Source organism: Lepisma saccharinum, chromosome 5 (genome assembly GCF_977018435.1).
Source record: "Lepisma saccharinum chromosome 5, izLepSacc3.1, whole genome shotgun sequence".
NCBI lineage: Eukaryota > Metazoa > Arthropoda > Insecta > Zygentoma > Lepismatidae > Lepisma > Lepisma saccharinum.
The window spans coordinates 55,438,504-55,461,635 of NC_139233.1; the positions used below are offsets into that span (position 1 = coordinate 55,438,504).

General features: G+C 39.1%; 1 protein-coding gene across 1 annotated transcript in view; it reads right to left on the reverse strand.

The window, feature by feature from the left end:
• Positions 1-22,649, reverse strand: part of LOC145988037 (thioredoxin domain-containing protein 16-like) — a 56,874-nt gene extending 34,225 nt beyond the window's left edge. Inside the window, exons 1-4 of the mRNA XM_083122874.1 lie at positions 22,493-22,649; positions 11,073-11,158; positions 8,257-8,330; positions 5,787-5,861 (exon numbers count right to left, since the gene is read on the reverse strand). Coding sequence (XP_082979000.1) covers positions 5,787-5,861; positions 8,257-8,330; positions 11,073-11,158; positions 22,493-22,649 — 392 coding nt within the window. The remainder of the gene's footprint in view (positions 1-5,786; positions 5,862-8,256; positions 8,331-11,072; positions 11,159-22,492) is intronic.
• Between the last annotated feature and the right edge of the window lie 483 nt (positions 22,650-23,132).

The window sequence follows — 23,132 nt, forward strand, 5'->3', positions numbered from 1 at the left end:
TTTACATTCCGGCTCATATGCATATATCCATGATTCGTCACCTGTTACAATCTTATATACGTCTTTTGAAGCACCACGATTGTATTTATTGAGCATTTGTTTGCACCAATTGACGCGAGCATCTTTTTGAGTTTTTGTCAAATTGTGTGGGATCCAACGAGAACATACCTTTCTCACAGCTAAATGATCATGTAATATTTTATATATGCTGGTGGAACTAATGCCTATGGTTGCCTCAATCTCACAGTATGTCACATGACGATCTTGCAGTATTAAATTTTGCACAGCATCAATGTTTTCTTGAACAACAACTGATTTTGGACGACCTTTGCGAATCTCGTCGGTGAACTAATGGCGACCACGATTAAATTCGTTATACCAGCGTTTCACAGTGGCAAAGGATGGGGCGTCATCGCCAAATGTGGAAGTAAGTTGATCGATGCACTCTTGTCTTGATAATCCACGTCGAAAATCGTAAAAAATCATCGCACGAAAATGTTCACGAGTTAATTCCATTTTATTGTTGCTCCAAAGCAACATAAACAACACAAATGAAGCTATTGACAAAACATTTGAAGGACGTTATGGTCAATAATGCCAGACGATTCCGTGCAAACGTCAAATCGCGCCTAACTTCAATCAGTGTTGCCAAGGCTCAAAATATAAATAGTGACCCTCGTAAACTAAATAACAGAATCAAATGTGATAAAACAAAATAAAGTAATCTAGTTTTGAAATTAATGATCACGACCACCACAATAGAAGTAAATAATGAATATATTAACTACCCACTTTTCGCTCTGTATTTAAAATAAATAATAATTTATAAAGACTAACCAACACATTATACTTAATACTGTTCTGGTTACCTATAATGGATTTATGCTACAAATCAACAACATTTTAATTACATCATTGTATTGTATATCCTGCTTATTTTTTTTTTTAAATAATGTATATTATAATTAATATGAAATGAGAAGAGATAAAAAGCCAGGTGAACCATATAAATTCAGCAGAACTGACGTCCTAGATTATTTAAAGGTACCAGAACATTAAGTGCATACCTCGAAAGTATGAGGGTGAAGGTAGGCTCACTAATGAGGGTCCCCCACCCCACTATTAAAAGTTGTTGCTTTTGTCACGAGCCGGAAATAAAATGCTGTGTAATCAGAAATGCCAGGAGTCAATGGAGGAGTCTTGATCGAGAGAGCGAAGCGCGAAGTTTGTTGCGAGTGACAGTATTAAGTCGGTCTGTCTAAAAGGTTTGGACGATCCCACTGAGGACACCTTCAATAGACCGATACAGTGCCACATCGTGACTCAGCTGAGGAACCACGAAGGAAACCTGGTACAGTGGTGACACTTTGGCTTTATCATTATCAGTGTTTAGATATCTTGCTGGCTCGTGCGTGATCTTCCCCCTCACTTGTGTGAATTCTATTAAACATTGGTAAAGGGCAATGAGCGTAATTTATTCCATTCCTCATGCTCACATACTCTTGCAGCCAGCAGTTTAAGCCAGCGAACGGCCTAAACGAAACACTTTTGAAAGACTAATTTAACTATAAACTAGTATTAAAGAATGATACTGTTTTCTTAGTGAATTACTCCAAATATCTTGATTTATTTATTTATGTAATACAGAGCTTGCTTCTCTATTTACTGCAGAGAAAATAATATAGTAATATTGAAAGGTGAAGTATTACAGTTAAATGAGGGAGTTTCTTATTATTATCATGATAAAAAATAACCACTCCATGTTGCATTTCCAATGCCATTTCAATTGAGCATTATATGTGCTAGATTCCCTGTACAGTGATAAAAATTATCTACTCTTAATTTCTATTTCTATTTTTATTCTTTTACATCACTTTTTATTTATCTGAGTTAATGACAACAATAATGAGTGATGAACTACTGAAATATCCATGCCTTATCAGGATTCAAACTTAGGACCTCGTCTGCATCACAGCACTGTATGCAACCATATTACAATACCACCAAACCCTTAATTAAAAAATTATAAATTTCATACAGTGGCCATGCTTAGAGGGGTGGAGGATGGGGCAGTTGCCCCCACACTATGGTGTCTTAATGCTAAGCCTTGTCTACCAAGAGAAAGTAAACTGTACTTACCCTCAGTTTTGGTGGCCAATTGTTGATACTGATGCCATACATAGCTTTTACATAAAGTTGCAACTCAATCCAGTGCACGAAATTAGTAGATTCGTTACATTATAAATATTATTAGCATATGGAAATTTGCATATTAGTATCTTTATTTGTTTGATGTACTTGGGGTATCAAATTTCACAAACATTGCTCTTTAGATAAAGAAATGTAAGCAGCATATGAAATTTTCACAGATAGCTTTATACATATCTGATAAGTGTGCATAAGTACCACAAATGAGAAAAAATCTGATTTCTCACCTGGAGATTTCTAAAAATTTCGCCTATGATGTGTCAGTTTTGTGCCTCTATCTAGTTATTCATCATTATCATCCTTTACCACACCCACTCTCTGAGTAGGTCAACATCGAGTTCAGGCTAGGGATGGCCAAACGGATCCGGATCCGTTCGGATCCAGATCCAGATCCAAAAGTTACAGATCTGGATCCGGATCCGAAAGTTCCGGATCTGGATCCAGATCCAAGGGTTCCAGATCTGGATCCAGATCCGGGTCCGAAAGTTTCGGATCTGGATTCGGATCTGAGAGTTTCGTATCTCAATCCCATTATAATATTACCACACCTTAAAAGGTATTATGATCTTCGATTACAAAGAAATTTTTCATTAGTGCTACAAGAATTTTTTTCAAGTGTTGTTCCTAAAATACTTTGCTACGCATCGGCTAACACACTCGTGCACAAAAATAATCTTACTTGTTTAACATAAAATGTCAGAGGTGATTTTGTAAATGCCATTGAAACAAATATGTATTCATTCGAATGTATTGGAAATGAAAACACACATAAATGTGAGACATTCCATTCCAGTATGAAACCTTTAACACATATAACAAGATAGAAATGTTATACAAAAATCATATAATTCTTCTACAGTTACAGTTCTTCAAATTAAAATAAAACATTATAATATATGCAGTGTTATATAATTACAAAGTGTAAGACTAACAAGGGAGGTTATCTAAGTGTCCCCCTCCGATTTCCATGAAACTTGGCAGGTGTAGAAGAAATACGTGTTTTTTTGTTTCAGCTAAAAAACTGTTTTAGGGGGCAAAACCCCCTGAAATGTCAAGATGAGGACAAATTGAAGTGAGGATCTGACCCCTGTGTCCACCTCCGATTTCCGTGATACTTGGCAGGTGTGTATAAACGGGCCCAAATGAAGAAATACGTGTTTTTTTGTTTCGGCTAAAAATCTGTTCTAGGGGGCAACCTCCCCTCAAATGTCAAGATGAGGACAAATTGAAGTAAGGATCTGACCCCTGTGTCCCCCTCCGATTTCCATGATACTTGGCAGGTGTGTGTATAAACGGGCCCAAAGAAAGAAATTCGTGTTTTTTTTTGTTTCAGCTAAAAAACTGTTTTAGGGGCAAAACCCCCTCAAATGTCAAGATGAGGACAAATTGAAGTGAGGATCTGACCCCTGTGTCCCCTTCCGATTTCCATGATACTTGGCAGGTGTGTGTATAAAAGGGGCCCAAATGAAGAAATACGTGTTTTTTTTGTTTCGGCTAAAAATCTGTTCTAGGGGGCAACCTCCCCTCAAATGTCAAGATGAGGACAAATTGAAGTGGGGATCTGACCCCTGTGTTCCAGTCCGATTTCCATGAAACGTGGTAGGTGTATAGAGGGGCCCAAAGGAAGAAATACCTGTTTTTTTTGTTTCAGCTAAAAACTGTTTTAGGGGGCAAAATCCCCTCAAATGTCAATTGATTGATTTATTTTTTTATTTTACTTCACGTTTTGTGGCTCTTGGCAAATTTGCGAAGATGGGGATGAGTGATGATATGATGAAAGTGATGAATGGACATTCACAAACAACCATGCCCGAACGGGATTCGAACCCGGGGCCCCTGACGTTGCAGCGCGATGTGCTAACCACTCAGCCACAGGGTCCGGCCCTCAAATGTCAAGATGAGGACAAATTGAAGTAGGGATCTGACCCCTGTGTTCCCCTCCGATTTCCATGAAACGTGGCAGGTGTATAGAGGGGCCCAAAGGTAGAAATACTTGTTTTGATGAGGACAAATTGAAGTGGGCATTTGACCCCTGTCCTCCACTCTGATTTCCATGAAATTTGGCAGGTGTATAGAGGGGCCCAAATGAAGAAATACGTGTTTTTTTTTTGTTTCGGCTAAAAAAACTGTTTTAGGGGGCAAAACCCGCTTCAAATGTCAAGATGAGGACAAATTGACGTGGGGATCATTTGACCCCTGTGTCCCCCTCCGATTCCCATGGAATTTGACAGGTGTATAGAGAGGCCCTATGCCCCCTGTTTCTTCCTATGCCATATTTACGTGATTTCGGGGTCAGATCCCCACTTCAATTTCTCCTCATCTTGACATTTGAGGGGGGGCCTCTATACACCTGCCAAGTTTCATCGAAATCGGAGGGGGAGACTTAGACCTCCCTTGTAAGTGTATTAATTAATTACAAATCACGCACGCGCGCACACACACCATATATATATATATATGTGTGTATGTATGTATATTATATATATTATATGTATATTAGCAGGTAACAATATGTTATAAGCACATTTTTACTTTCCAAAGAAGCGCATGTGGGATGGCAAAACGGATCCGGATCCAAAAGTTTTGGATCCGGATCTGAAAATTCCGGATCCGTGGATCCGGATCCGAAAAATGTGAATATTCGCCACTACCTGTTGTTTCACATGTATCTTGGTCTTTTCTTTGTTCTTTTACTGACTCATTGTATAGTGTAAGCTCACATTGGCAATATTTCTGGCCCCATCCTGTTCATATGTTCAAACTGCCTCAACCATTCCTGATCAATTTTGTACTGCAGCTTTTCACTACTCCCACTCTCTGTCAAATCTAATTCCCCTACTACACTAAAAATTCAACTCCAATGTCTCTACATGATACCTCTGTCGGTCTCTTATTGTCCAAGCCTCTGCTCTATTCATAATTAAAGGTGTGTGTTAGCGTGTTGTGTATTTATTTCATAGGCAAATACTTACACTGTCTTTACACTCTCCCCTTCCCCCCAATAACTTTTCTCTCCTCAGCCTTATTCTTGGTACCTTCCTGACTTAATTTCATTTTCTGAATAACATTTCACTCTCTTCTGTTCTGTGTTTCATTGTTGCTCTCTGGATTCTGCCATTCTAACTATCAATCTGTTTCTGTACTCCCCATTTACTATTTCACTTTGTTAATGCAAGGAACTAAACTAACTAAACCCCATGTGCAACAACCCTCTGAGAGCCATGATCTTTTCCATTGGGTAGAATTTGGTTGTCAAGTTCCATCACTATTGTTTTCTGGCTTTCAAAACTGCAGCCCACTCCACTTCTTTTCAAGTAGTTCCCCCAATGTCCTCACAATGTTTAATCAACACCGAAATTTTGCGAAGTCCCACTGGGAATTAAATCTGGGACCATTCACACCAAAGGCAAGAGTGTTAACCATTTGGCTGGCTATGCAGGAGAACTAATTTTAAGAAAACAAGTAGAGAAATTATGTTCGGTGCTTAGGCCTCTCTGTCAAATGTGCAACAATATCATCTAGATGATGATAATTTTTTGTATTACTTAAATTCTTATGCTTTTAGCCTGAATACTTACTGCAAGGCACTGGCTATAATAGCAGTTTCATCAACCAATGTACTGAGTGGAAGCACCAATCTTTCTCGACCGCCTCTGTAAAAGTTTTTGTAAAAGGTTCAAAGTTAACATTGTAGTAATTTTAACAGAAATAAAACAATCGTACATCTACTAGCAGGTGCTGGAAACTTTGTGGCCCAACCCAAAAGGAAGTCAGTGGGAATGATGAAATTTCACAGTTACTCAACTTACTCCTCTCGAAGCTCAATGCACTTTCTGGCATGATGCTCGAGCTTATGCAGATCACTTTAGGAAAATCTGAATTTTGTTCCTCACACCAACGTTCCATGCCAGTGATCACCTCCTGAATGAGGTGCAAAATGGTGTCTGTACAGGTGTTTTTTGATTTGGGGTAGGAGAAGGTAGTCTGATGGAGCCAGATCGGGGAAATAGGGAGAGTTATCAACACATTGAAAGCCCAAGTTACACAGTTTCAGCTGTGTTTGGCAGGCTCATTGTTGTGGAAGAACAGGGCTCTCTTTTTTGGGCCTTACACGGCATTGCTGCTACAGAATCTCCTTCAGTTGGGTAAGTTATGATGTGTAGTACTTTGCATTAACTGTCTGGCCTTTGCGTAGGTAAACTATAAGTAACACACAGTCCTTATCCCAGGAAAATGAAGTAAAGACATTCCCTGAAGACTTTTGTCCTTTGACTTAAAAACAGGAATGGCTTCAATGAATGGTATGACATTTGGTATTTGAACAGACAAGGATATGAACTTTCAAGACATAATATGACCTTCCTTCAAACCATTTGGGAACATGTTCGGGCCACAAACTTTTCAGCAGCCTTGTACAAAACTGAAATAAAGAACCATTAAAGCAGGGAGGTATATCTGCTCCTTTTTATAAATCAGAATACTGAGAAACCTCGATTTTATGATTTTCAGTGGACCAAGATGTAAACACAAAATGCACGGAAATGTAAAATCTGGGAAAACTTTGCAAAATTTTACTATATAGGGATGAACGTATAATACAGGAAAACATAAAATCCAGGTTCTACTGTATCAATATTTCCCTTAAAGTCCCTTAACTTCCATATTGAAAGTAGGCCCTCTTTCCCTTGCTGGTTATCTCTATAGTTCATTAAATACCAAAATATTATTGATAGCAGTATTTGATTTACGTGTGCAGACAGACAATCCTCTATAATAATTCATAATTTTTAATCTTTGCATTCAAATTCAAAAATGCTCCTTAAATGTGACATATTTTGATGATTTAATTTTAAAGATTACCTTAATTTAAATTTGGCCACTGTAAAAGAGTATGGAAGTATTCCAGTTTTGTAGACAAGTAAAAGACAATTAGTTTGCTTTCATTTCTTCATTATCTGCTAAAGTTATTCGAAATAAAGTTTTAATTGATGTTTCATAAACAACCCATTCTTCATAAGTGGTTTATGTCATGTACCTACTCTTGCACTCCTGAGTCTATTTTTTTCCAAAAATGATTAAATTATTTCACAACATTTTTCAATGAGGAAATAAAATCATTTCATTTTGTCACATTCTTAATGATTTATTCTTAATGATGTAATACTGTTGTTCACAACATTAGTTGTAGTACATATCTTCCCAATTATAATGCAGTTCCATGTTTATATTTCTCGTGTGTGTGTGCATCAAAATCCAACTGGATACTTGTGATTCTAGTGTACTTATTGTGTGTTATATTGCTATGTGTGCCTTTTGAAACTGTAATATTTGTTCTGGTAGTTCGGGAGTTGTTTACCTCCCAAACGTATATGAAGACTGGTAGAGGGGGGAGTGGGGGTGAGAAAGGGCTTCCATTTTACTATTGTTGTGGGAGAGATGTAGTGGCCATCGGACATGTTGTGTAAAAAGATGTGTGTTAGGTGGGAACTGTGCCTTGTTAACGACAAGCTATTTAGGAAATTAGAGCAAGAATTTAGGGTTTTTTCAAAGATTTATCTAATTCATGTGTGTGCGTACAAAGTAACCTCCTAAGGTCTATTATCCATGAGTTATAGCTCACTGTTCTGTTTGGTGGTGAGGATATTGCACATAATTGTTTGTTTGAGTTTGTTTTTACTCCTCAGTAAAGCTAATAAGACCAGATTACAGATGACATTGGGATCAGAACAGCTATGAGCCTCCACCAGTTTTTACACCAAGGACCTCTTGATTACAATGTGACAATGTTATCATATGCCAATGGGAAGGCATTTATTAGTAAATCATTAGAGAATCTTTCAACTTCACAAAATGGAGGATTCCACCAAATTCATATCCATAACTGGAAACTGGAAAAATGCATAAAGGAAACTAAATAAAATCCAGTAGTTTTTTAAAAATTATCCTAATTGTTGAGAAGGGTAGTTTAATAATCTGTTACAGTAACCTATTTATCCCTAGGTTTCTTTTGTTAAGTAATAGAATGATACTTTCATCTCAAGCACTTACCTGAAGCCATATAAGACTCTATCCGTGCGTTCTCGGTGGCAGTAATCAAAAGTTTCAAATCCATCACAGTTCACCTGGAAAATAAAAATTATTGTAAAATATAATAACATTTAATCTCAATTTTATACTACATATATATTTATATTAATGTTATATTACAAATAATTATTATAGTGTGGTTTAATTTCTTGATCTGAAGAAAAGTTGTCAGATTATAGATATCAAAGAAAATTAGACAAGCAAGGGCCAGCAAATGAGTGATAAGGATGTTAAATTATCATTTGTTGAGGTGATGTGATCAGCACCATGCTCCAGCAGCCTGTATACCCCAAGTATCCATTTATTGGCAGTTGGTTGAACCCCAGAGCCACTTCATGCAGGGACATAGCTGGAAAATTTATCACCTGAAATCTACCTCTGGGAATCCGACCTGTCTCTCTACATGGCAATGAGATGCTCTACCAACTGGACCACTGCATCTTGTTTGTTTCTTTACTTTAATTGAATAATCACTGGTGAATAATTTTATTGAAGTGTCTGAAAGTATTAACTATTGCAGAGTATACTGCGTGAGGCACCCAAAAGTACCACCTGAAATAGCGAAGAAACCAGAAACAGTAGCGATGTGAGGTTTGCGGGAAACAATAATATCAAATGGGGCTCGTAAATCGGAGGTATGGGGTGGGTCGAAAAATATTGACAAATGGGGCATCTGGAGCAAAGTCATATTTTTTTTAATGGAACGATATACAATAACATGAATAATATAAAAGAGCACACGCAGAGAAACACAACGCCGTTGGTCTCATGCATCTACTGCACATAGGAACGAAGATATGGCCATGTGAAAATATGTAAACAAACTAACAAGTTACCCACTTGACCGTCAGTACCACGGCATGTAAGACTTCTCAGGTGCCTGACAGAACTGCCTTTACGCAGAGCAAGTTTTGATAGCAGGTCCACGAGATCGTGTTAGTTCATAGCAAGCAGTCGTAGTGGTAAGAGCGAAGATTATGGTGTTCACAAACATAGAAAAAGCGGACATGATCCTGATTTATGGGGAATGCCGAAAGAATGCCTCAGAAGCCTACCGTGTGTACGCAGAGAGATATCCAGAGAGACGACAGCCATCTCGACGTCTGTTTGGTAAGTTATTTATTAAATCAAGAGACACCGGAAGTGTAACACCACGAGCACGTGTGCGGAACAAGCCAACTACAGGTGAGGCAGGTGCAACAAATGTTCTCGCCACTGTTGCTGTGAATCCGCACGTTAGCTCCCGTGAAATTGCCAGGGATGCTGGGATGAGTCAGCGAAGTGTATTGCGCATTCTGCACACACACAAGTTTCACCCATATCATATCTCCCTCCATCAGGAACTTCACGGGAATAATTTTGTGGACCATGTTCGGTTTTGCACATGGTTGTTACGACACGACACACCCGATTTGTCACGTATCCTCTTCACTGACGAGGCAACTTTTACCAATCATGGAAATGTCAACCTAAGGAACATGCACTATTGGTCGGTGACAAATCCACATTGGCTTCTCCAAGTGGAACGCCAGCGCCCATGGAGTGTGAACGTGTGGTGTGGTATAGTGGGTGAACATCTCATTGGCCCTTTTTTTATACAAGGGACACTGAATGCTGACCGATACATACAGTTTTTACAACATGAACTGCCTGTACTATTGGAGGACATACCACTTCAGACAAGGAGGGACATGTGGTACCAACATGACGGGTGCCCAGCTCACAGTGCAAGATGCACTACAGCATGTGTGGAAAATACATTTCCAAATCGTTGGATTGGACGTGGAGGGCCTGTCAAATGGCCGGCTCGTTCCCCAGATTTGACACCGTTAGACTTTTTCCTGTGGGGAAAGCTGAAGGACATTGTCTACCGGGATGTGCCAACAATTCCAGAGGATATGCAACACCGCATTACTGCGGCCTGTAGGGACATTCCCTACGAGATGCTACATTCTGTGCAACGATCTTTGCGTGGGCGCCTCGTTGCCTGTATCGCAGCTGACGGCCACCACTTTGAACACACACTTTGACAGGTTTTCGCTTCTTACACAGTGGTTCTTTGACATACTGTCATAGTCATTTTCATTATGCTGTAACACTGTCAAATACATGGTGCTGACGATGTCTACTGTATTTTTTTTCCTTTAACACGTTCTGTATTCATTTTGTCCAATGGTTTCCGACATCTCATACTTGTACATGCCGTGGTACTGACGGTCAAGTGGGCCACTTGTTAGTTTGTTTACATATTTTCACATGGCCATATCTTCGTTCCTATGTGCAGTAGATGCATGAGACCAACGGCGTTGTGTTTCTCTGCATGTGCTCTTTTATATTATGCATGTTATTGTATATCGTTCCATTAAAAAAAATATGACTTTGCTCCAGATGCCCCATTTGTCGATATTTTTCGACCCACCCCATACCTCTGATTTACGAGCCCCATTTGATATTATTGTTTCCCGCAAACCTCACATCGCTACTGTTTCTGGTTTCTTCGCTATTTCAGGTGGTACTTTTAGGTGCCTCACGCGGTATATGGATTACAAATAGGTCAAATTAATCAATACTCTCTCAGTATCAGCCAATATAGGTATATTGGTATGAATATTTTTTCTTGCCCAGCATATTTTTTATGCATATATAGGTATAATTTATATATGTAGGTATTCATACAACAACAATTATCAGATCAGTGATTATTAATTGATCAAGGCTTTGGACTACAGACAGTCGAGTCATGTAGACAACAAATAACAGGCTGGTAAATAACTAACCTGCCCGATGCTTATGCCGAAGTTTCCCAAGTGTTGTGCAGCTTCTTGCAGTTCTTGTAAAAATCCTTTTACTTTCTGTGCAGTTTCTGAAACAAGATAATGCATAAATACAAAATAAACTCTCAGGAAGACAGACACAAGTGTCCAATGAGCATCTAATTAATGCCAAACTACTGGATGTCCTACAGATATCCAAGAATATCAAGTAGACATCCTTCCAGGAAACGTCCATGGAATATCCAAGATGCATGTCTCATAGATATTTTATGGATCATTTTTTGATATAAGTATTGTGTTGTTATCATAAATGGGATGTCATCTGTATGTGTTTATTTGATTCATATATGTTGTGGATAAGAAAAATATATATTCTGGTCTACAACTGTACATAATCTGGACATTTATTAGGCATCACTTGGATACTATCTGTATGTTTGTCAAACATTTCGAGGCGTTATCTTTAGTGTATAATGTAAGTCTGCTGTAATGAAGTCTGCTACCAATCACTCAAGTAGTTACTGACCCTGCACATAGAAAAGTTTGGTTCCTCTGACCTTCACACTTTATAGCCAAACAGCCCTTGAAGGTTAAGGCACAACTTTTCTCAGAGTGATGCGTGGTCAGCTCATCCAGTCCCATTCCATTTGCTAACTGCCTTTCTAGACCAGCCTGTATGTCTGCAGCACCCACATAATGCTAAACAGAAGAGTTTATTTCAGAACAGCTGATTTTTAAGGGAGAATATTAAAAAAGGCGCTTTTGCATTACTCCCAACCTCTTAACAAAAGTTTGAACACAGGCTTTGGTCATTTTAAACTGAGACATGACAGACATACAAGGGTGTATCAAAAAAGAATGGGACCAACTAATATTGTTTTACCACTATTGGCTCCCTTTACTGAATTTATATTACAAACTTTTAAAATTATCTCCTTCTGCAGCCAACGTTCAAACAAATGTTCAATCCACTTTTCAAAGCAATAATTCAAGCCTTTCTTGACAATCTGTTTAACACATCTGAAACAGCATTGTTCAACTCACTGTCTGATTTAAATGGCTCTTTTCTTCACATTCGGAAACAGGTGGAAGTTGTACAGTGCATGATCTGGTAAATAGGGTGGGCATGCCATCATTTTAATGCCCAGCTCTTTGATTGTATTTTGTGTCACCGACTTGCGGTGAGCGGGAGCATTAACTAGGTGCAGGATTCATCTGCTGTGAGCAAAGTGTGGTCTCTTATAAATCAATTTTCCTCTTCAGTTGTTCTTTAAGATCATCAGAGTATGAACCACATGATCGTAAACAATTATGTTTGTGTCAGAAAGATAAGCCTCATGATTTTTCCAGTCCTTTCACAAACTTCTGCTTTTTTGCACCTTGGGCTGGACTGATGTTTCCATTGTGCACTCTGGGTCGTAATGATGAAACCAGGTCTCATAGAATGTGATGAATCTGTTTAGAAAATCTGGTTCCCTCTGAAGACTGTTGATCCACTGTTGGCATATCATGATCCGGCCCTCATATAACCCGCGATCGGTCGTAGGTGAGCGTGGCACTCACTTTCAAGTTCTAATTAAGTGCCATTTTAACAGTATTTAAAGTATTGGCCTGTAGTGTTCTCTAGCTTCCTTTTAGATGCTCTCGAGTGGCCTGATTCTATTATTATGAGGTGACTCAAGCAACAATATGAGAGAGACCATTGTTGTTGAAAGAGTGCTGTTAGAGTGAGCAGAGCTTTTTTCCTCCTAAATTTGTCAATTATTTAGTGTGTTAGGCCATGTCAGGCCAGTGCCGAGAAGACTGGGACCAAGGATGAGATGAAGTTCGAAGGCTGAGGCCAAAATTGGGATGGAGTTTGGAGGTTAAGGCCGTGTGAGGCCGAGGTCGAAATAGAGTTTGGAGGTTAAGGCCGTGTGAGGTCGAGGTCGAAATAGAGTTTGGAGGAAAAAGTTATAAAGTCATATAACTTTGAGCACACTACTTCAGTCAGAACATTCGAAGTTAATAATCCACTCTGCCAGTCATGATGACTTGTACTTTTTCTTATATGTGCACGATATGCAGGGGAACGTTGCAAAGGCGCTGCAGAGAGGGTCACGGTGGACACTTGCCCCTTGAGATATCTGGAAATACTGCATATACTCGTAATTTAAATTTTGAAACTGTAGCACGGCTGCCTCCCTGAGAAAAAAATCCTGTGGGCCGTCTTGGAATGTTGGGCAAGAGTAGTACCGATGTTTTCTTTTTCAACCACTTGGCGCTATCCATCATCTTTTTTGACGTTAGAATTTGAAATTAGTCGTTGGTTCGACAGCTGCTGACTTCATTCCGAGGCGTTGTTTCATCAGCTCCATGAGTCATGCCCAGTTCTAGAACTGTTTTTTAATATTGCGACTTCAAATTTGCTGTTTCAACTAGAAACGAATGCCTTTCCCGAGTTGTCGTCGGTGTTTTCTTTTTCAAATCACAAATTTTGCATTCACAAGCTATAAATACTGCTTTGGGGTGAGACGGGTGGGACATGACAGGTACTATCCCATCCAAATCTTAAAACGACGGGGAAATACAGCTGTCTTCATCGCCTTACAAAGCACAACTGTTGGAAGAACCAGGACCGGCGGAAGGCGGGGGTGCGAGCCGTGACACTGCCAAGAGCGGCAAATTTTCAGGGCAGCAAAATTTGAAGAGATGAAAAAAATAAGCCTATTGAAAACTTGGAAGTTAGTATATGCAAACCCACCGTTTTGAAGGAACATATCAGTAGTATCACTTTAAAACCACTGAGTGCCACAAATTGGGAAAACAGATTCCACGTAATGTAACATGCAAATGTCTTCAAAACATTAATCTACGATGTGTTAGATGATTTCTTGCAAACATATTAGCGGTTAGAAGAAAGCAGGAGTGATGAAAAATTTCAAAGTTTCTTAGACGCCACTTGGCAGCCTGGTAGGGCCTTCCTCCCTCCACTCGTGGAAACGTCGGTGGGCGGCGGCGACCTGTGAGTCCTGGTTGAAGAGAAAGAATTGGCATCGAATTTAGATATAGATGATCCAAACATAGGAAACCCTGTACAGGGCTGAAATCGAAAGAAGAAGCAGTTGATTTTTTTACATATCCTAAATGATTATTTTAGCTCTAAGAGGAAGATTTGAGCAGCTTAAACATCATAGTGATTTTTTAAATTTCTTAATGATATTAGTAAGCATAAAGACATGCCATCAGATCTTTTGTCTGAAAGGTGTAAAAAACTTGCCGGAATGTTAACATATGAAGGCTACTGAATTAAAAAATAAACAAAAAGTGCTAATAAAACAATTGTACCAAAGGAAACCTTAAACTGATAAAGGGTCATGATTTTGAACCTAATGTGTAGAGCCCGGAAGTTTGGCAAAATGCCTCTTTTTATCTACTGCATATATTGATAAAATTTTTCCGGATATACGTTTCTTATGTTGTTTCGAATGTTTTGGAAGCCTTTTCATTTTGCCTATTTGGGACCCCACTGCCTATTTTTAATTATAATGCCTTTTTTTGCCTTTTTCAATGAAATTTGACATTTTTTTAAAAAAAAATGTGTATATAAATTATTTTTCACCCAAAAAACGTTGTTTGCATTTATTTTTCTTACGTTTATTATGTGAATAATTTTCGCCTTATTTAAGTAATATTGAATTCACGCATGTTTCAACATTGCTGAAGGAGAAAAGTGTGGGAAAAAAGTATTTCATGCTGAGTCAGGATATTGCCTTTCGGTTAACATTTCTCGTGCATGATTGACTGCTGAAGTGAACAGGTTGATTTCGAACACAAAGAAAATATTTCTGAAATCTCCCTCTCGAACCCGAAAATTTCAGGAAGTTGCGATTGAGCTTAGTTTACCTCAGCAACCAGTCTTGATGAGATAGGGAACCTGGATATCAGCAGCTATATATTATGCTAACAACCTTCAAAAAATCAGTGAGGTTATCGATGCTCTTCCAGAAAATGAAGCAGCTTCAATTCGTGAAGTGAAAAAACTCCTGTGCTATTCAAGTTTACTTTTGCACATTATGGTGCATTGCCAGAGACAATTACAATTAAAGCATCCACGAAAATCTTCGAGGAATCTATGCAGCAGATGATGGAAGTGCCAGGAGAAAAGGGGTCAGCTGTTGAGGAAAAGTGCTAACGGGTAGTGAGTGCAAATGAGGACTTGAAACAATTGAAAAGAATTTGTGATATTCTAAAAGGTGAAAATGCTGTTACCAAAATGAGTCCAGCTACATTAGTTTGTTATATGTATGCTCCAATAACTTCTGTCGAAGTAGGAAGATCATTTTCTATTATGAAAAACATTCTCTCTGACAGACGACTATCAATGAATGTTGAGAACTTAAAAAGCACCTTGTAGTTATGTGCAATCAAGACGGAGAAAATTGAAATGCTCTTCCCAATTTAGATTTTAACATTTTGCCAGAAATTATAGATAAAAGTAAGCGACTTCTAAATGTGCCTTTTTTCGGTTTATTTTGCCTTTTTTTCACTTTTAGTGCCTATTTACCACATTATAAATGCCTTTTTGCCTGCCTATTTTAACGAAAATAAATGCCTGAACTTCCGGGCTCTACTAATGTGAGTGTAGAACTTCGAATTTATTAACTTTGTCGGTAACCGTGGCAAGTGGCGAACAAAGTTTATTTGAAAATTAAGGATAATATACTATCTTCGGTCACTCATGTCTGAAACACGCTTGTTTCAATTTTATGCAAAATAGCATTATACGAAAGAGACTGTATTACATTGAAAGGTAAAAGTAAAGTTCCCTGTGCATTTAGCAGCATGTCATGAAGTCACATTTAGGGCATGTGTGTGTGTGGGGGGGGGGGGGGGGTTGGACCACACACAGTCTCTATCTCGGCCATTTTGGAGGTGATGTGATCAGCACCACTCTCCGGCCGCCTATACTTCCCAGGGTTGCCCACAGGTACCTATTAATTTGAGGCTGGGCAGTGGCAGCTCGTGGTTCAGAATGTTGGTGATTGTAGCAAATATATATATATAATATATTGATATAACTTTAATTTGTATGTAATTATATGTATTTATAATTTTATATGTGAGTGACACGTGACACTTTCGAGGAGTACAATTAATAATCATCATACAAAATTTGAAGTTTCCATTTATTGTGTTTTTGTGATTACATAAGAAGTACTTTAATGTTCGGATCCCACTTTAAACTGTAAGTCCAGTCCTGATTAGTCCTTCTGTGGACTAAAAGTTGATAAAGTTGATTTAAAAAGCAAATCAAATCAAATTGTTACAAGTTTCAAGCATAATTTAAATTAGATTAAGATTCTCCCCAAAATAAAATATTTATCTTTGAACATTTTGTCTATTGCGACACAGGACAGTGAGAACTTGGCTGCTGTTCGAACGCTGCTGCTCTCTAACGGTGTATGAAAGAATTAGCAATCAAGCGTATGTTGTTGGTCCGTCCTCTTCTTCCCTCACCCGCCGGGGGATCCGAAACGGGTCGCCTGACTTTGCTGTATTGTAAACCCATTGCAACGACCAAGCCGACTGAAGCAGGGGATTGGAAGAACAGTGTTGAACGTCGCTCCAATACTCCTCGCTGTAGAGATCAGGCCGTTGCTCCGGCTTTGCAACGCGTACACTGTGAAATCGCACAGGTTGCCTCCTTTTTTTAACAGATCATAATGGAATTTGCTTTATCAAGCAACGAAGGGCAAAATGGTTGGTTTATGTTCAATATATTTAATAGGAAAACAAATGAAAATATACTAACAAAAAGTATGAAATGTTGTAAAATATCAGGTCGTTGTGCAACACTGCAACAATATCAGTAACCGCCCCTGGCTGGCTGAACCCCATAGCCGCTTTATGCGGGGACAACGCAGGAAAGATTTCAGACCTTAGACCACCCACGCAGGAGATCCGGGAATATTACATTTTAAAGATCCAATCGTATATCACAGACCTACAACCATATGAAGTCAAGCCTTCACTTCTTTGCTAATACTTGTTAATACATTTAAGAGAGAGAGAGAGAGAGAGAGAGAGAGAGAGAGAGTTCATAAAATATAATAATAATATAAAATTAGTGTCGCAATTTTTTAAAGTATAACTGTGGTCGAGCGAGATATCCTTTTGTGCTGAATAATATTAAAATAGCGTAACAAGTCTCATTAATTATTTTATACTTTGATGTTTTACTTAGGAATATATTGATTTTTCAATTTCCCGTTGCTGGGTAATGACCGGCGGGGGGCGTTCGAAAGGGAGCGGCATCTCCCGCCACCGCGCAGGGCGGCAAAATGACTAACGCCGGCCCTGGGAAGAACAAACTCAGAAGTAAATGAAAGTAGTATCCAAAAGGCAAGCGTGTCGTCCAGGGGAGTAAAGCCAAACTTAACGTTTAACGAGATCAACAAGAAAGATGATAAGAGCTCTACACTTTCTTCTCGTGCGACTCAGGAAGAATCCAGCGACAGCGAATTGATCAAAACGCTGTTCAAGTCTGCAGTATATGTGAGAAATAAGAACATGTGGACGATTTACGAATGTCTTAACTAGCACTAAACATTCCATTCCTTTATTTTGAACTCTCATTATAAAAATTAAATGTTTCGATCGTATTATTGAAAGTTTAGGGCCAAGACCTGCAAAATAAATTTTTTGAAACATTCCTTTCTAAGCCAGTTTTTCATAGCCTACATGTTTTTAGTTTCAATCATGTTTATACGTAAAAAAGGTTTCAGTAAAAATTGTATGGAAAGTATTTTAGTATCTAGTCATTCCATGTTAAATATTAGGTACCCTCTCTTGTCCCACGTATATGGCAACGTCGCCTTGTAATCGAGGGGTACCGGGTTCGATACCCGGTGCAGGTACTTATTGGTTCGGATCCCACTTTAAACTGTAGCTCCAGTCCCGAGTAGTCTATCTATGAATAAAGTAAACTTAAAATTATTTTTTTAAAAAAATGCGTGTGTCTGTGTTAGTTGACTGATTTAATCACGATGTTTATTTATTATTTATACTATGAGATTAACCGCAACGGGGACAAGAGAATGCCATAGGGCTGGACAGAAGAGGTCGAGGAAGTGGGAGTATGGATTGGAACATAACCAGTGAAAAACACATTAATACGGAATCAAAAAAGAACTAGGAGGAGAGTATAGAGGGCATTGGTCGTGCCCACCTTCCCAGCACAAACAATGAATTATGGGGTAAATAAGAAAAATAGTAATGCTCATTAATTCTTTTAATGATTACAAAAACATGAATAGACCTACAACCGGTGTTCAGGTAATTAGGAACAGCTGTGACGTTATTGCCAAATTGGTTGCACGATTGATAACAGGATATTTTGGGCGCTGACGTCACGACTTCCATTTTCCGAAATGAACTTTTTAATAAACATTTTTTAAAAATCGAGAAAATATTATTATGACCATAAAGAAACGCATTTCCGCAGTTTGAAAGCTTTGAAGGAGAAAGGGAAGGGAGATTCCGTATCAACATATTTGTACTTGGCACCGCCAGATCTAAGTTACATCACTGGGCTATTGTTCCAGCAATGAGTAGAAGATATAGTGGTTTCTCTAGGGACACACACAAAATTCGATACAGAATAATTTGTGTATTTGTATGTGTCATGTTATAGCGTTTACTATGGGTGTGCGGGATCCCGAAAAGTCGGGACCGGGATTGGGGAAAAAATTCCCGTCCCGATCCGGACTTCGGGAAATGACTTTTCGGGATCCCGAGCAGTCGGGAAATACCGAATGGTCATTTTAAAAAGGTGTTAATTCTTGACGTTTTATGCATTGTAAATGTCTGGAACTTATCGGAAATCGTTAGTTTTTGCACCAGAAATTAAAAAACGATTCTTAAGGTGAAAATGACGTGTAGAATTCGAGATTTCCAGAGCTTCGGGAAATTTCGAACATTTCGCGTCCCGAAAATTTCCCGACTTAGTCGGGAATGGCGAATTTTTTTCCGTCTCGAATGTCGGGATTTTAAAAAATTTCCCGTCCCGACCCCAAAAATTCTGTCCCGCACACCCCTAGCGTTTACCACCGGTAAATCAACCCCTTTCACAATGTTCATTATATAGGCCTATTATGCAAACTATTAAAACAAGCTTCTGAACCAGAATTTAAGTAAATTATTTAACAATAGAAACTGGTATATGTACTACGTCACTGAACGTTCTCCATCGCACCCTTCTGACGACCGGCTTTCCTCCCTGATCCCGATCGTAGGCGGGGAGACCGAGGGTGCCGAAGCTAGGGATGGCCAAACGGATCCGGATCCGGGTCCGAAAGTTTCGGATCTAGATTCGGATCCGAAAGTTCCGGATCCGAGAGTTTGGTATCTCAATCCCATTATAATATTACCACACCTTAAAAGGTATTATGATCTTCGATTACAAAGATTTTTCATTAGTTAGTCCTTCAAGTTTTTTTTTCAAGTGTTGTTCCTAAAATACTTTGCTACGCATCGGCTAACACACTCGTGCACAAAAATAACCTTACTTGTTGAACATAAAATGTCAGAGGTGATTTTGTAAATGCCATTGAAATGAATATGTATTCATTCGAAAGTATTGGAAATGGAAACACACATAAATGTGAGACATTCAATTCCAGGATGAAACCTTTAACACAATTAACAAGATAGAAATGTTATACAAAAATTATACAATTGTTATACAGTTACAGTTTTAAAAATTAAAATAAAACATTATAATATATGCAGTGTTATATAATTACAAAGTGTAACACTAACAAGGGAGGTTATCTAAGTGTCCCCCCTCCGATTTCCATGAAACTTGGCAGGTGTATAGACGGGCCCAAAGGAAGAAATACGTGTTTTTTTTTTCAGCTAAAAAAACTGTTTTAGGGGGCAAAACCCCTCAAATATCAAGATGAGGACAAATTGAAGTAAGGGTCTGACCCCTGTGTCCCCCTCCGATTTCCATTAAACTTGGCAGGTGTATAAAGGGACCCAAAGGAAGAAATGCGTGTTTTTTGTTTCGACTAAAAAACTGTTTTAGGGGCAAACCCCCTCAAATGTCAAAATGAGGACAAATTTAAGTGGGCATTTGACCCCTGTGTCCCAGTCCGATTTTCATGATAATTCTCAGGTGCATAGAGGGGCCCAAAAGGAAGAAATACGTGTTTGTTTGTTTCAGCTAAAAGAACTGTTTTAGGGGGCAAAACCCGCCTCAAATGTAAAGATGAGGACAAATTGACGTGGGGATCTAACCCCTGTGTCCCCCTCCGATTTCCATGAAATTTGGCATGTGTATAGAGGGGCCCTATGCACCCTGTTTCTTCATATGCCATATTTACGTGGTTTCGGGGTCAGATCCCCACTTCAATTCTCCTCATCTTGACATTTGAGGGGGGTTGCCCCCCCTAAAACCGTTTTTTAGCTGAAACACAAGAACACGTACTTCTTTGGGAACCTCCATACACCTGCTAAATTTCATGGACATCGGAGTGGCACACAGGGTTCAGATCCCCGCGTCAATTTGTCTTGATCTTGACATTTGAGGTTGTTTTTTTTTGCCCCCTAAAACAGTTTTTTTTAGCTGAAACACAAAAACACGTAATTCTTCATTTGGGCCTCTCTATTCACCTGCCAAGTTTCATGGAAATCGGAGGGGGAGACTTAGACCTCCCTTGTAAGTGTATTAATTACAAATCGCGCACGCACACACACACACACTATATATATAGTATATATATTTATATATATACATATATATTTTGTGTGCTCGCGTGTGCATCCCTACCCCGTAGTTGCTTGGAGCTTTCATTGTGTTGAAAATACTTTCTTTTTCCTTACAATGTATATTATATCTATATTAGCAAGTACCAATATGTTATAAACACATTCTTACTTTCCAAAGAAGCGCTCATGTGGGATGGCAAAACGGATCCGGATCCGATGCCGAAAGTTCTGGATCCGGATAGGATCCGGATCTTGCCATCCCTAGCGAAGCGAGTGACTATTTAAAAGCACACGGCCTGTGGGCGTCAATTACACCGTTGGCAGGATAACACTGTTTGTTCCTTTCTGCTTTCTGTGCGGTAGAAGCAGTGTTGCTACATGAAAGGAAATGTCTCTTGGTGCAGGGAGATCTAGGTCCAATTTTAGGTGAAAAGTAAGATTTTATGAAAAATATAGAAATTCCCGAAAATTTGAACTGGACGGAATTCTGTTTTTGGTTTACTTGCATGCCTGCATTGGTGTTTTATTTTTCTTACATCTAATTAATCTATATGGGGTGTACAATAAATGTATACAATAAATAATAATTGTTGCGGTAAACCAGGTAAATTTCGAGAATACGTCACTGGTATGTGTAACAGGCCCGTAGCCGGGCAGGGGCAGGGCCGCCAGCCCCCCCCCCCCCCCCAGCACTGCCGCCAGCCCTCTTGGCAGTAGGTAAAACTACTTTTTATTCTAATTTCTTTGAGGTGATGAGTGAAAATGTAGACAGCATATATTATTTTGTTCACAAGTTCGCGAGGGATAAATTCACAGAACATGAACAGCAGCTATTAGATTTGTTTATCTTGTTTGTGAGCAGAAATCTAAGCACCTCGAAGTGTTTAGAAGATTCTCTAGACTTTAGAAAGTTCTTTCATAGGGGAGCTTCTTTATCTGTAATTTCCCTGCCCCTGTTGCAGCCTCTCGTTTGACAAATATCTGGGACTTTAACGTCATCATCCACATTCCTTCCACACTGCGTCAAATGCCAACAGATTCATGGTTTTGGGAACGAAGAGAAGTTTTATTGCTTCGGCCGGGGCACGGTAGGCACTATGATTGAAGTGAATATTGTACATTTCTACTTGCATCATTTAAATACATGTATCATCAAAAATAGTGGGCCTCCCCGATGGCGCAGCGATAGCCTCGTCGCCTTGTAATCAAGGGCTCCCAGGTTCGATACCCGGTGGAGGCACATGGCACAGTGGCTCGGATCCCACTTTAAACTGTAGGTCCAGTCCCCATTAGCCTTACTGTGCATAAAGTGGACTTAAAACACCAAATCAATCAATAGTATAGTGTGTGTATTAAGGGATGGTGTGAGTAGCAGTCACTTAACACTTCAATAGATGTTTTAGAAGATATAGAAAAAACTGTAATATTTGCATGATATTTCTAAATTTTATGTTTTATAATAACATAATGCCCCCCTCCCATTTACCTTCATTTAGTACTGTTAAACTTTTGAAAACTGGACTTGGTTTACAAGGCGATCAATTCTGGCTACGGACCTGATGTGTAATGCAATAAAATCCCATGCAAGAAACAATAAACATAATTTGCACAATGCTATTTCGCACACTCGTTACTCAAACATTCATCACTTACTCAAGCAGTGTACTTACCCTGGTAACTGAAATACACCAGTCTCACGCGCGAGTTACTCACGAACTGCTGAAAAGTCTCAGGTGTCAAGGGTTTCACGTAACTCGTTTCGATGTCATAGCTGGTGGCGAAGGCTGCATCGCTGATAAGTAACACGCACAAAGCCGCGAGCGCCATTTTGCCGTTGGAAATCAATATCGGATTGTGAACACGTGGTCTCACAGAAAAATTCAATCCACAGGTCGTTCTCCTTAGCGTCGGGAAGTAAATTCTCGTTTCCATGGTAACCATTCGTCTGATGTGGCGGGATGCCGATGCCTCTAGGCCAGATTTTAAAATTAACGCCCTTACCAAGTTATTTTCTGTGAAGTTGTAATCACACGGTAGGAGTCTTTTGTGACCTATCAAAAGCTTTCGATTCTGTAAATCACGAGATATTGCTGTGGAAACTTCAAAAACTTGGTATTCGTGGACTACCACAAAAGTGGTTTCAATCTTATCTTACCAATAGAAAGCAAATTGTAGAAATCGCTCACACCACAGCAAAAGGATACGTAACACATCAACACTCCACCATGAAAAGTGTAACATGTGGGGTGCCTCAGGGAAGTATTCTTGGCCCTCTTTTGTTTCTTATGTACATAAATGATTTACCAAATG